The sequence below is a fragment of the Acanthochromis polyacanthus genome, chromosome 7, assembly GCF_021347895.1.
Source record: "Acanthochromis polyacanthus isolate Apoly-LR-REF ecotype Palm Island chromosome 7, KAUST_Apoly_ChrSc, whole genome shotgun sequence".
NCBI lineage: Eukaryota > Metazoa > Chordata > Actinopteri > Pomacentridae > Acanthochromis > Acanthochromis polyacanthus.
The window spans coordinates 16,442,201-16,456,958 of NC_067119.1; the positions used below are offsets into that span (position 1 = coordinate 16,442,201).

At 40.6% G+C, this 14,758-nt stretch overlaps 1 protein-coding gene across 5 annotated transcripts in view; it reads left to right on the forward strand.

The window, feature by feature from the left end:
- pde4d (phosphodiesterase 4D, cAMP-specific) overlaps nucleotides 1-14,758 on the forward strand; it is a 175,946-nt gene that overhangs the window by 141,690 nt on the left and 19,498 nt on the right. For all 5 annotated transcript variants that reach the window (XM_051950510.1, XM_051950509.1, XM_051950511.1 and 2 more), the window contains 4 exons: nucleotides 9,689-9,880; nucleotides 11,792-11,828; nucleotides 11,933-12,009; nucleotides 12,391-12,440. In XM_051950510.1, the coding sequence (XP_051806470.1) occupies nucleotides 9,689-9,880; nucleotides 11,792-11,828; nucleotides 11,933-12,009; nucleotides 12,391-12,440 (356 nt within the window). The remainder of the gene's footprint in view (nucleotides 1-9,688; nucleotides 9,881-11,791; nucleotides 11,829-11,932; nucleotides 12,010-12,390; nucleotides 12,441-14,758) is intronic.

Below are 14,758 nucleotides of genomic sequence, written 5' to 3' on the forward strand. Positions count from 1 at the left end.
GTCTGTACAGTGGTGATGGTGGTGGGGTTGCCCAGCAGCATGTGTTTTCAACCAAGTCGGACCTCCCTGCAGTGTCCGCAATGTTCTCACATTGTCAGGTTATTAATCTGTTCTACAACCTCCCCAGCAGGAAATGATGCTTGTGTGAAATGAAGACAGTAATTAGGTCTTCTCAGGGTTTCTCTGAGTTACTGCTGATGACAGACATTGCTGTACATGATGTGGTGATGCAGAGGGGGAGTAAAACCTACACAGAATACTGCTGCTAGTGTTAGGGCTGCCTGCAGAATGTAGCTTTTTTTTTCCCTCATTAAAATCAGAAAATCTGGCAGTGTTAGGTTTGTATGAGCCATCTTTTTTGAATGGCTACCAAAACCAATACTCAGCTGGACAAAGCATACCGCCTCCTCCATCTGTCCTGAGCTCCTCTCTTCTGTTATTTACCGTTTTAAGAAGGCTTCTTTCACTAATTCATTTGTTGCTTCGTCTTTCGCAATTGTTATCACAGAGCTTTAAAGACTTACAGTGGATTTGTAATACTTGAAACATCTACAGTGTAGGTGATACTTCAGCTGTTTGTGTAAGGGTGGGTGTGCTTGTAAGTACAGTAAACACATAACTGTGTGTGTTTCTTAGCTGTATGGTTCTGACAACTTATACGTCTAAGTTGTGGGCTCATGGGTATTTGAATTCACAAATCCCCATGTGTGTCTGCATGTTCGTCCCTGTGCTGAACAAATCAAGCTGACTTGTCTCCTCCTCACTGTGCAAATGCAGATTGGTGTATGCAGACTTTTGGTATTCATCAAGGTGTTCTCTCAGCAAACACGGCTTGACTTTTTATCCCCCGCCGGCCGTAGGCACGGAGGGGGATATTGGCGTGGGCACGTCCGTCCGTATGTCTGTACGTCCGTCCGTACGTCCGCATTTCGTTTCCGAAACATATCTCTGAAACTACCTGAGGGATTTCACTCATATTGCACCCAGGCCATCTCTATATAGTATAGATGTACCTTTTGGGGTGTATGACCTTGACCTGATTTTCAAGGTCATAGTGAGGCACTCCAAATATTTTTTGTTTCCGGATCATATCTCAGAAACTAGTTGAGGGATTTCATTCATATTGCGCACACTAAGCCTGTTGGTAATGTAGATGTGCCTTTTGGGGTGTATGACCTTGACCTGACTGTTTTTCTTTTTATTGTAGTGAAGATGTATCATTTCGTAGGTGTATCGTCCAGTATATATTATCATTTCTTGCACTTAGAGGTACTATATATAAGGCGGGGGATGTTTTAAGCGGAGCGTGTTTATTGAAAGGTGTCGGATGAGGAGATGGGAAGGATCGGATGTTTATGAAATCTGGTTCGTTTGACGTTCACTGTAGCCTTTATTCCCCTCTTTTAAAATCCGGATCTGGCATAATGAGATACAGAATAGAGGAGCGGGGAATGTGTGACTTTGATACTAAGTGTTTGCATCTGGCCTTTGTCAGTCCCCAGTTGAGCATCTCTGGCAGGCAGTAAATGTTGAAGGTTACGTGTCTGGCTTCTCATAGGGCCTGACAACGTGCAAGTTATCTAACATATTATCCGGATCTGACCTTTAGTTATCCAGTTCCTAAGATGGTGAATAGGATTGAAAATAGGTTCATCGTTAAGTGGACTTCTATGTATACGGGAACAGTACTGCTTTGCTTTGCTTTGACCGTGTGAACTGAGATGACGCTGCATTACCATGGTGACCTCTTTGTATGTCTCTCATGATTGACTGAGTTTTCTGAATGGTGCAGTAACAGTGAGCACTAAAGCAGTGTCACGACTGAAGTGAAGGATTCACATTACTTATACCTGACAGGGCAAGAACAACCAGAAGGAGAGAAGGGGAAAGCAGGAAGAGGGGGCAAAATGTAGAGGATAATACCTGACAGACAGGATAACTCATTATCCTAAAACTTTACAAGGCCTCCTTCTTTTTCCAGTCAAGTCTTCTGTGTTAATTGAAAGCTGCACTCACCATCAAATGTTGTCTTCTCCAGAATTCCCTTGCCAATGTGGCATAAAAATCCATTTCGACTTGTGCCAAAGACAGATTTTTGTAGCATTTGCTGTCTGGTGGGTGTTAATTTCACTTAGTTGCATGTGTGTATTTCCAAAGATGCTTCCACTCCTGTGAATGTGCAGCTATGATTGGTTGTGTATGAGTTTGGGGCAGATACAGAAAAAGATTATCAAGAAGTGATCAGTCACTTATCTGCTTTGCCTAAGTGGCCTGAGGGCGCTGGCCTCCTCACAGCTTGGTCTTTCGTTTACATTTATTCATACCTGAAGTTGTCTAAAGGTTGCGGTTTGTTTTGCCTGCCAACTTTTTGTACAAGATGACAAGAGCAGTGCTGAGGATTGAAGGATTGTGAGCATTAACATGTTGCATCAGTGAGCCATATTTTGTTCAGGTTTATGAAGAAAACGTCACGCAAGGGAACATTGCTAGCTACTCTGCTTATTTGGCCCTTTTCCTTTCAGAATCGTTTGACTTACTTCACTCTCAGAGAGTTGACATGCCATTCATCCCAAGAGAAATAGTACTTTTAATATCCCAGTGTGAGTTGGACATTGTGAGGAATGTTGAGAGACTGCTTTATGGTCATACTTTTATTATTTATGCATCCATGTTGTAAGATTTCAGGTATTTGATTTGCTGCCTTAACCAAAAACTCCAGTCTGGATAGTTATACAGGGAAAGTTTCTCATTTGAATCCCTAGAAAATCTAACAGTGTCTAAAATAAAAATAAAATTTGCAGTTACAGAGGTGCCTGTTCCCTTTACTGCACTCAGAGCTCTTTTGTTACTGTTATGGCAACTTCAATATGACTCACTGATGTTAAAGCCCTCATTATGGTAAAGTGATACAGTTTTGTCATCATTTCCAGAGCTAGGGGTATTGTTGGAAACTTTTTGATATCTTTTTGCCTTTTTTTTTGGCTGATTTTCAATTTACCTTAACACACAGCGGGGCTGCACAGTGGTGTAAGTGGTTAGCACTTCACCTTGCAGCAAGAAGATCCCTGGTTCAAATCCTGGGGTGGGCCTGGGATCTTTCTGCATGGAGTTTGCATGTTCTCCCTGTGCATGCGTGGGTTTTCTCCAGGCACTCCGGCTTCCTCCCACAGGCTCCAGCACCCTCCGTGACCTTAATGAGGATAAAGCAGTGTACAGAGAATGGATGAATTAACACACAGCACAGAAATTTCAAAACTTCTGTAGTACCAAGGAATTTGACCGTTTTGCATTTTGCAGAAATATGCCAAACATGTCTTTGCATCTGTACTTAATATTGTCAAAGAACAAGAAGATGCACAACATGCTTTCACAGAAACTAAAAAAACGAAGACTAAGACTCAGACACTATCTCTACTTATCATCTACATAGTTATGTTCCAGCTGAGGTCACAGAGTTTAATTTGAGATACAGACGAATTTATCTGGGATCTTGTGAGTCTGAGGACATGATAGTGTCTGTCTTTCATCACATCACATCATGCTTATCCATAATAATGACACTGCATGTTTTATCAGTTGTTCTGCCGGTGGTGGCTTAAATATCTTTGACCTGACAACAGAATTTGTTTACAAGTCATCATGACAGAGCACAGTCCAGTTTTCACTCTTGTCTCTGATGGGATTCATCATTCTCATTTGAAAGAACATTTTCACATTGAATCGGTGATATTGTCTCTATCTAATATTCTAACACAGTTGCTATAAACATCAAGCAGACGCTTAAATCGCCATAGCTTTTCTGTGATATATATATATATATATATATATATATATATATATATATATATTCTCTATCTGTGTGCGATATACCTTTGGTTCCTTCCTTCCTTTCTTAAGGCATAGGTTTCTGGTTTGCATTTAGAACAGGGCCAAGGTCATCACGCACGTCAGGATCACACGCCTCACTCCTACGTACAATACATACAGGATCACGCTCCTCACAATCTTTATAAATACATACACTTGAATACTGACACACATACAGGTCTGACATGTGTCTCCTTGTCCTCCCTCCACTGCCCTCTGTGTCCTCACAGCTTTCTAAAATAAATTGAGTGTCGTCTTCCCTCTCGTCTGCGTCAACATGCAGCTCTCCTCACATCAACAGTACTCCACATTTTCCAAACTCATCTCCAGTTTTGGAGACGTCTTTGTAAATATGACCTTGGTTGTATTCCAGTTTGAGAAACAATTTAACTTCTTGCGTTTAATTTTTTTTTACGCTTTCTGTATGAGCTCAACTACTTCACAACAGACACACACACATCATGTTTGTGTTTCATATTGTGTCCAGTATTGCTGGATATTTTAGCCTCAATATCCTCAACTCAGCTTATTATTTGTCAGTGACACTTGTGTACTGACCTCTTTCTCCAGTGTGTCTTTTCACAGCTCGGTCACGTCAACTCCTGCAGTGTTTATAATTGCTCAAGTGACCCAGGGATGAAAATAAATGAGTCAATGATCTATGTTGTTGAGTGTGTGTGTGTGTGTGAGAGAGAGAGGCAGACAGACAGATGGATGGAGAGTAAGGGAATAGATGGAGACAGAAATGAAGGAGAGTCAGACGCACACAGAGAGGATAAAAGAGCTGTGCAGTGTCCTTAGGCATGTATGTGACCCAGCAGCGTCCTACAGTAGAAAGTCACAGCAGCTACTGTTCATCCGTTTCTGTGCCCTCACAACTTTGTTTCCTGTATTTGAATGTAGCAATGCGGAGTTTCAGTGAATTGGATGCGTTTTCTGGCAACAGTCTTTTTGCCTGCAACCCAGATTCAGGCATCTGAATCTCTATTTCTGTGGGAAACCGTTCCCCTAAAGGCCACCTTCATTTCTGCCAGGAATTTGAATAAAGTCAAGAGTATTTGTTGAAGTTTGTAGCCCCAGTCAATAGTTATTCCAGATTGTTTCACAGTTCTGTAAGAAAATGATACCTTCTATTCTTACATCCTGAATGCAGAGCTCAGAATTAACATTTGTGGTTAATTTTCACCCACCAAAACACGTGTAGAAATAAATTATGATGACTGACATTATCAAGTTAACCACAGCAGGAGGTAGTTAGGTTTCTGTAATTGCATTAAATTGGGTTTTCTCATGTTTACAGTGTTAAATGAACTCCTTTCCAGGGATGAGAATTTTCCGCGAATCCGCGGAATTCCGCGGATTTTATCATTGCCAGGGTCATTCTTGTGAATCATCTAAATTCGAGGAGAAAATTTTTTGGGAGGGTGAGGTATGTTTATGGTCGGCGAGTCGTAATATCGAACGGCTGCTAATATCCACCGCGCTGAATGCTAGCCGCCACTCACTGAGACCAGTCATGTACAGTACTGTAATCGAATCACCATGAAGTGTAGAGTCAGAAGGCGGGTGTAACTAAGTGACGACAGAGGCGCGACGATTCTGACAGGATACGTCAGCCTATTCATTGCGCTGATTGGTTGTATACCTACCCAATTGCTGCAGAGTGATTTGATAGACAACCTTTTAGCCCGCCTCCCTCCCTGCCGAGCATGCCTAGACCCTTGCGTCGTAAGAGCTAAATATGTTGGTTGGAACAATGTGTAGATTTGTGTGTGTGGCTATAAAATCTCAGAAACATTGACATCCAAAACCCAAGAGCTTCAGGGGGGCTTCACTCCGCCCTGGACCCGCGGCCCCCAAACCCCCAGCTAATTTTCAGTTGAAAATATTTTTTGTCATTCTCATCCCTGCATTTCTGTAACATGCTGGAAATTTGATTAATGACATGCAGTTTATTTATGTCTCCGAAGCAAAGGGTTATGTATGTTTGTTATGTTTAGAATAATGCATCAAAATAATGAAGAAAATCATTGCGTTTCTTAAGGGAGGCTGCTGTGGCAACTATAGTAGGCTCATGATTTTAAAAGCTGTTGTCAGAAGTAATTCAAGTCATGATCATATACACAGATGTTGAACATGAGTGTAAATTCTGTGTGGTTTGTTCCTCTAACCCCAAAAATCAGCAGTAGTCATCAAATACTCATTATATTTGGTGCGTGAAACCTGTAAAGATTTCACTGTTGTCTTCTTTTTGGAAGTTAACCGTCATGGCTCTGCAGAAATACGGAAAACTAAATGACAAAAAAACTGGTCTGGACTCCATTATTTACTATTCTCTCCCCCATTATCCTGACCTAGAAAGGTAGAAGGAATACGTGGTGTATGTGACTTTCAGCTTTTTTTTTATGTCCAACAAGGACAAACGTTATGCATCTGATGCTCAGCAGATGTAATATCTGGAACACCATGAAAGAGCTCTCCGTCATCAGGCAACTGTTTGCAGGTCAAATATTTGTTTCCATGACAGTTATATCCCCGTTCTGGATCACTCCCTTTTTGGGTAAACTTTTTGTCTTGGCCTTTCAGTAATGCCGGATTTACTGCCCCATTCAGACTGTAGTTCTCTTGTGAGTTGCATTCGTACTTTGTTGTTGATTCTCACAACATAGTCATAGGGGCGTTGAAAGCTCTTTTGTTTTGTTCGTTTTCCTGTATTTCTGCTTGTTTGCTAAGTTTGCTGCAATGTATTTGAGTAGGGAAAAAAGCCAGGCTTTCCCCCCTGTGATGTCAGTGGTATTGCATTACTGGATACAAAGACCATTTGTGTCATTCTCAGAGAGGGTGTGTCTGTGGAATGACACCACACACTGAGACTGGAATTACGTGGCAGGTGTTTAGGTGCGAATCAGTGTAAGCCGTGACGTCAGAGTGAGCGTGATAATGAATCAGTCGTTCAGCATATGCTCAGTGTTGTGTTTCCACACTTCACTGTCTTTTGCACCTATAATACACACACCCATTTGCACTCACCACACAGAACAGCTGGAGAACAGACTGTACTGTGCATTGAATTACAACTTATGCAACTTTGCTTTCACACCAGCAGTTAAAGAAAGCAGAGGGGTCATTTAATGTGGTAAGAGGGTGTGGAATAGGGGGTTGTTTGTGAGACTGTGGGTATGAGTGACTTACTTCTGATCTGGTACTAAATATAGAAAGACAGAATGAGAGGTGTTGAGGACAAAGATTGGGGTGATGTGTGAAATATTGGACAATTTGCAACTGTGGAGAAGATCTCCTGGAGTCCTCGCAATGACCCACACATTACCTCCACTATGTGCCTGCGTGTTTGTGTGAGAACTACTTAGAGAAGAAGGCAAGGACAATACAGCTGCCCTTTCCTCCATGTGTCAGGCAGACAGCCAAACTATCCCATTCCACAACCAGAGCTAACACTCACTTAGCTGCTGATACTCAGAGAGATCACAGAGAGATAGCGCCTCGTTTAGCCATTTAATTGTTGTGGAAAATATGTCTGGCATGTCCTGTGTATCATTGTGGCTGTTGAGACATTCAGATACACAAAGATAACTTCTTGTTTCTGACTGCTTGAGATACTATAGAGTTTTGACTCCTTTTTTCATTGAATTTGGTCTGTTGCTTTATTTTGGTCCTTGCTGTGCACTTGCATGTGATCTATATACTGTGCATTAAATAAATGTAATTGACACACTGATTAGAACAGATGGATGTGATGGGAAAGAGGGTGGGAGAGAACGAGCACATCCATAATACATGGTTGAAGCTGGGGGTGTAAAACTGAGACTTGGACTGTGTCAGCGATATCGCCCAGGGGGAGGAAGAGTCGGCATAATGACTTCTTCCTCCTCGCGCATCAAAAAACTAAACTTGCTAAACACTATTTAAGCCTCCAACCACCAAGCACCTTTTACCCTGTTTTCGCTCCTGTCACATTTTTACTTTGATATGAAGTCTTGCACATCTATGAAGACACCACAACCATGGCAAGAAGTAGAGACAACCTATAAATGTATTTTATGCAGGATAACGCAAATAGAATGATTTTCTTGGATGATTTAGTTTAACAATTGAAAGAGCCTAGAATCAACATATGCAGCATTTTCCCCAGCTGTTAACAGTACTAGAAAATATATGGTGACTCTATGTGCTATCGATGTAGAGTCTTTTGTATTTTCACAGAATCCATTAAGAAAAAAATATGTATTTTCGGTGAATATCTAAATGAGTCACATAGAATATAGTTCTTTTGATAAAATATCACAATTTTTAGCTCAGATTTGATTAAACAGTCCCAACAAAAAAGCACACACAATGAGTGTCAGAAGCTTGAACATAACATGATTCTTTCAATTTTTATAGTTTCCAGCTGTAACAACTTGTGACATTTCGTCTTTTTTGTCCCAAGACATGTAGTCTTTCAAGCCTGTCAGTGGGTTTTGGAGTTCAGGATTGAAATCGTAATAACTTGCACCTGTTAAGTCGGTGAATCATCTGTTGCTACGGATGTAAAATACCTTGAAGAAAAGATGCACGCTTAAGACAGACTGCAGGCAGAGTACGATAGAATAGTTATTTCTCATTGTGTAATGACAATGAATGATTTGGTAATGGGACGTGCTTTCTACGCTGTACAAGCACACATATATGTATGTGCGCTCACAATGTTCACTCTGTTCTTGAGCACTCTTTGCTCTACATGCATATTCATGCATAAACACACCGGCAGGAAGATGCTAATGCGAGCAGAATGTCCCATACTAGTGTCACGCTGTAAACAATGTTGGAATAAATGTGTGGCTGTTTCCATAGTGAGGAGGGTGTTGATGATGATACAAAGGGGACATCATCCCCATGTGTATTACGTATCACGCTGAGGGGAATCCCCCCCTGACCCTTAGCATCCACACTAGATGGGATTATGGGATTGCTTGGTGTAGCCCTGGCGATGAGGCAGGCATATCCCTGGTGATATGCGTTAGTCATCACCTGGATGAACAATCACCCAGGAGACTAAGGAGCTCATTGTGACTGGTTTGGAGATGCCTTTCAGTTGTGTGACTGCCATTATTAGAGCAGTTGTGTTTCCTGAGGCTCTGTTTTTATGGCTTGAAGTTATATGTAAATGGCTTTGAATATTGCTGCTTTTGTTGTAACCATTGTAAATGTGTCTATTAATCTGCCACTAATCAGCCAGATTTTATTAGCTCAAACCAATGAGGAGTTTTGCAAGAGCTGACACTACATGAGAAGTGTGGAGGCCAGTATTGATCCAATATACCGACAGTGTAGGCGTGTCATTTAGCTTCGAAATTCACCGCTCATGACCATGGAGCCAGTTTACATCAACTTAAGATAATGCATAAAAAGGCCTATGATGTTGCAAGGGAGCAGTATTCATTTGGTTTTGGTCAATATTTGAATAAGGGCATTAAAATCACTAACATGTAATTAATGTTTGCATAAAGGCTGTAATTTATTAAAGCATTGAGAGTTGAGCTGCATCATAAAATCTGTCACTGGCTAATTTATTAATTTCTGATGGCAGTCAGATTTTCTATATTGCACTTAAAAACTGTTGATTGAAACTGATTCTGACAAAATTCCATTACCACTGAAAGAGCAATAGAGATCAGCATGTTCACAACTGTTGTGTGACATGTCAAATACAATCACAGTTCTGCACTGAGACATTTGCTCTGCTTATAACACCAAACAAAATGCTACCAGCTGTACATTTTCAGATGCTGATCACTGTATGTTTCTCTCTTTCCATTTGCAGTTTTGATGTGGACAATGGCACATCATCGGGTCGAAGCCCCCTGGATCCCATGGCCAGCCCGGGCTCAGGCCTCATCCTGCAGGCCAATTTTGTCCACAGCCAACGGAGAGAGTCGTTCCTGTACCGCTCTGACAGCGACTACGACCTCTCGCCTAAATCTATGTCCCGAAACTCCTCCATTGCCAGTGACATGTGAGTGTTTAATGTCTTTTGCTTCCACCTGAATCCTCATAAAATGCACCAAAATGTTCCCTATTGTGCCAAATGCGGTCAGTTCTACTTTCATCTTCTTTTCCTGTCTCTCTGAATCTGTGTCACGCGTGGATGTTTATAGCACCTGGTCTTGAAGCTTCCATGCTGATTGCTTTGGACCTGGTGGGAAGTCTGCATGACCAGCAGCTGATTGTTTCGTGTCACATCTATTCCAAGCTATAACCAGTAGCACAAACAGAGTGGTCTGTGACAAACTGTCCACAAGCATTGTTCAGCGTTTGAGATTGTGTCAAATTGGCATTTTATATCTCATGGGGACAAAACACAGCACACTACAGATATGTTAATAACATACAAACCGACTGGCATCTTCTAGGTCAGAGTATACGTTGACAGCACATTCTTCATTTCCCACACAAAGGTAGCTATCTAGTTACATGTACGGTACACTTTGTGCTACAGGAAATAAAAATATTGATTGAAAACATAGCATTTTGATCCTGCCTGAAAGAAAAACAAATACACAAAAGGATGAGTAACAACATTCACTGTAACCTTAGACTTCCTCTTTTCTGCTGCATTTTGCTCTGTAGTATTAAAACTAATGATCCTTGCTTGACCTATGTCCAATACCCAGTTTCCATGTTAAAAACCATTATTACAACTTTTAATTAGACCTGTGTGTCTCATTCTTGCTGAATTAGAAACACAAGAAAATCTTTGGATAGCTAGCAGTCACTGTAACATCTGTATTTCTAATTAATGCAGCTTCACAGTCAAGCTTCAAGTCAAGCTGACCTGTGAAATATTTAATCAGGTAACTGCTTAAGTCCAGAAGAAGTCCAGAAATTTCGTGAAGAAAATTCTGCACAGAAAATTAAAACCTCAAATTAGATCCTCATCTAATTCATTATTTTATTGTCTGTTAAGATCCTTTCCATCGCCCGCAGAACATATTGTCCATCATCTTCATTCTGAATACCTTCTGTTTGTTTTGTGTTAGAAGCACATGACAAACCTGCATCTCTTTTGACTTTCGTATCTGGTATGTCAGCCCCCGTACATATAGCATGGCATAGCTGTGGTTTTGTACAACTGAGCAGCATTCGAGAGGCACCGTGACACTAACACACACTCCTGTCACCTGGACCTGTTGACACTGTTCACATGGCTGGGAAGTCAGCAGGGTTATGACTCAAAGTTTACTGGCTGGATTTCTTTTTTTTTTCTTTCACAATGTCCACTGTGGTACCCTTAAGGAAGGCTCTTAAACTCCACCTCCAGCAATGTGTGGAACAGCATGTAAAAGTGTAGCATGACCATCAGTGTAGGCAGTTCAGATACGTGCTCAGCTGATATTTCCCTGGATGGATAAACGTCAATAAAAATATGAAATAGGAGTTGCCTAAGTCCCAGGGGATGTAGTTTTGGGCAGGGAAGGGATGGTGGGAAAAGAGGAAAAGAACGTGGAGAAAGAGTGATGGTATGTTAGCGACACAGCAGGTGCAAAGACAGTTTGAGTGTTTTACAGCGCTCTATCTATGGGAATGTTTTGGTAGATGCTGGAAATGGAATACACTCAACTACCTTACATGTACTGAGACACGTCCACCCACAAATCCTTCCACGTCACTTGGTGAAACCTGAAACTCTTCTCAAACTGTTACACGTTGTCAAGCAGGGCCTCAGCTGGTAGGTGATGTATAGAGTAAACATGTCATTAGGATGAAGCACACTAGAGACACTGAAATGAATCTGATGTAACCACCCTCATCGCTCCCACCCTTTGACCTTTGCAGAGCATGAACGTGCCCTTCTGTTGATGAATGTCAATGTACTATTTGATAATTGTGCATATAATATAAACCTCACTTTCTCTGTTTCTTCCAGTCACGGTGACGATATGATTGTAACGCCATTTGCACAGGTAGGAACTGTTCCATTTCTGCTGTATTGCCTTTGTATTTTGTATTGTCATGATGTGATGAACACTGCAAGATTCTGTCCTGATCTATCATAACCCCTCAACAGGTTCTTGCAAGCTTGAGAACTGTACGAAACAACTTTGGTGCATTAACTAATCTTCAGCAAGACAGAGCGTCCAATAAGTAAGTTGTCAAGTTTTCTTGAAACTGAAATTAAATCTGTTTATAGTTCAAGGAGTGACTAGCAATAACGTTTTCTGATCACAAGCGCCTTATGACTTAGATGTTCTATTCAGTGATTTGAACTGACATCCTGCACCTGCCTGAACCGTGTCCAGTGCTCTGTGCTGTGCTTGCCCTCTGTTGTTCGTTTTGAGTACTACAACAACAGTATCAATCCTTTGCTTAGTTACCATTAGCTATAGTGCTAAGTGAAAAGAAATGGTGCTGCCTACTGCAGAGTCACATGAACAGCTTTACCTATATATATATTTGAGGTAAATAAGTGATTGTCCTTTTTTGGGAAGGAAATGTCTCAGTGTGTGTTTGTTTCCCCCATGCCAGGAGATCACCCATGTGTAACCCACCACCTATCACCAAGACCACCTTCACAGGTATGTATGTGGGCAGTGGATGGAAGAGTGACATGATCACTTGTGTCTGTGAGTGACTGAATGTGAAGGGTCGAATTTGGGATTGTAGAAGTAAACGCTTAATGTAACACTTGACTTTAAAAGTCCCCCTATTTAGCACTTAAAAGCATGATAGAGTTTAGACTAATGGTTCGCATCATGTTGTAGTTGTCTGTGTACAGCTGGTAAATGCAAAGTAGAATTGAAAGCAAGTTGTAAAAGTAATTGGTTGTAGTAGTTGTACATTCTTTTTAAAAATTATTTTTGTAATATCAGACTAAATAAATATAGAGGATGCTGTTGTTCAAGTGATGTTTTGTCTGCTGTAGGATGCTAGCATAGTAATGATCAAGGCCTGGCAAACACACATACCATGCAGGGAGCCAAGGAACATGAACATAATATCCAACAGTGTCAAAATGCAAATATGGGCAGCATATTCTGCAGAGAATTGGTTTAATACAGAAGAATATTACTGACAAACATTTGGTTTCTTGAATAACTGGTAGCAGTTACAGAAGTTTGGCAAGACAAGTGGTTCACTTGTGAAAAAATATTCAATGTTTGCTTTCATTTGTTTTCTCTTTGTTTTTGTATTCCACAAATCAAATTTGGTTGATTAGGCACCAGCTTTGTCCCACAGAGCTGTCATCCTTAACCCCAGACATGCCACTGCTTCATAATGGATTGTGTGTGTATATATATGTAATTATAGTCCTATATAGTCAAGTCCTGCTAGACTTGGATATTCTGATGTGCTGCAGACAGCCTTTACTGCACAGCCTGTCTGGCCTACTTTCAGTGTTTTTGTTGTGAGGATGACACGGCAGAGATAGTATTAGATGGCTAGAATAGACTTGCCCTTGACAGTCACATTGCTTTTTAGCAGTATCAGTGGCTGTAACCTAGCTGGGGTTTGCAGGAGACACAATATGACCTCCACCATTAATAAATAATTTCACTGTGTGTTTTAAAGCAAAACTGTCATGAATGCTTATACATAGACACCCAAAGAATCACATTAACACATGCATCCATGTAAGTAATTAAAAAAAAATGATGTGGAAGAAATATGAACTCATGATCCAAATTTGCTTTTTGTCCATTTCAGAGAGATCTATAGTCTAATGGGCCATAGCTAGGATCCATGCAGGTCTACACCCACGGTTCAACAAGAACATGAACTGTGAATTGGTTGCAAACCTAAGCCCTCACAATATGACATATGGACATAATTCTGTTACAAGCAGTTGCTGATGCGTATCTGTGTCCTGATACCAAAAACTCTGATTTGATCCAAACGCGAGTTCTGTAATCCTTAGCAGTCCAACATTCTCACTGAGAATCACATTCCTGATGTATATCCTGTTTATATATGAGGACCCAATGACACTGTGCTATATTTAGAGCAGAATCATACTGGCGGATGGCCATTATGGGCCCTGCCATAAACTGGTGCCAGCTATGAGTCATGAGCATGATTATTTGAGGGTATTGACCGATGGTTGTAATGTAAAGGCTTATCAATGCTGCAAGAAGTCATCTTGCTGAGAAAGACAATCTTGGGACTCAGAACCTCATTGAATCAGTCAAGTAGAAGATGCTGGTCAAGAAAAGTGGATTTGCATTTAGTGTTTTTTGCCCTTTTTCTGCTTGTCTTTCTATCTTTTTCTTTCTGTGCCTTTCTCCTGCATGTGAAGACATTTTTTCTGTCATCTGACATTGTCTTACCGTTGCGATAAACTATTTTAGAGTGGCATAAATCAAAAAAAGCGTTTTTAAATGTTCTGTGACCTTTTACAGTAGTTATTAAGGATAAGAATGGATGCTAGTTAAAGCTAAACAGAGGCACGCTGATTCTTAATCATTCCACTTTAGACTGGAAGAAAAACGCACTGACAAATCGTGGTCCAAAGTTTCAGTCAAGATAATTTTCTTTCAACATTTACAGTCCAATACACTCAAACCAAACCACCATACACTAATGGGGCTTTGGAGACACAAGCAGTTCTTCTCACAGTGGGCTGATCAAAGATGGATATTTTCTAATATTGTTCTCATAGAAGAACAAAAACTTTTTAATGTCTGTTACAAATAGACCAGATTACAGTCAGTGTAATACTGAACATGATTAAAAAATGGAATTTGAAATTTTATGGATATTTTTTCATATACTTAGATGGTACACTTTGGTAATACTTTAAAGCCAAAATAATAACTGGGACCAGCGTTTCTAATTTAAGAAAACCTCCCTTTTCTATTTTTTTATAACATTGTAAACTTAATAAATTTGTAAAACT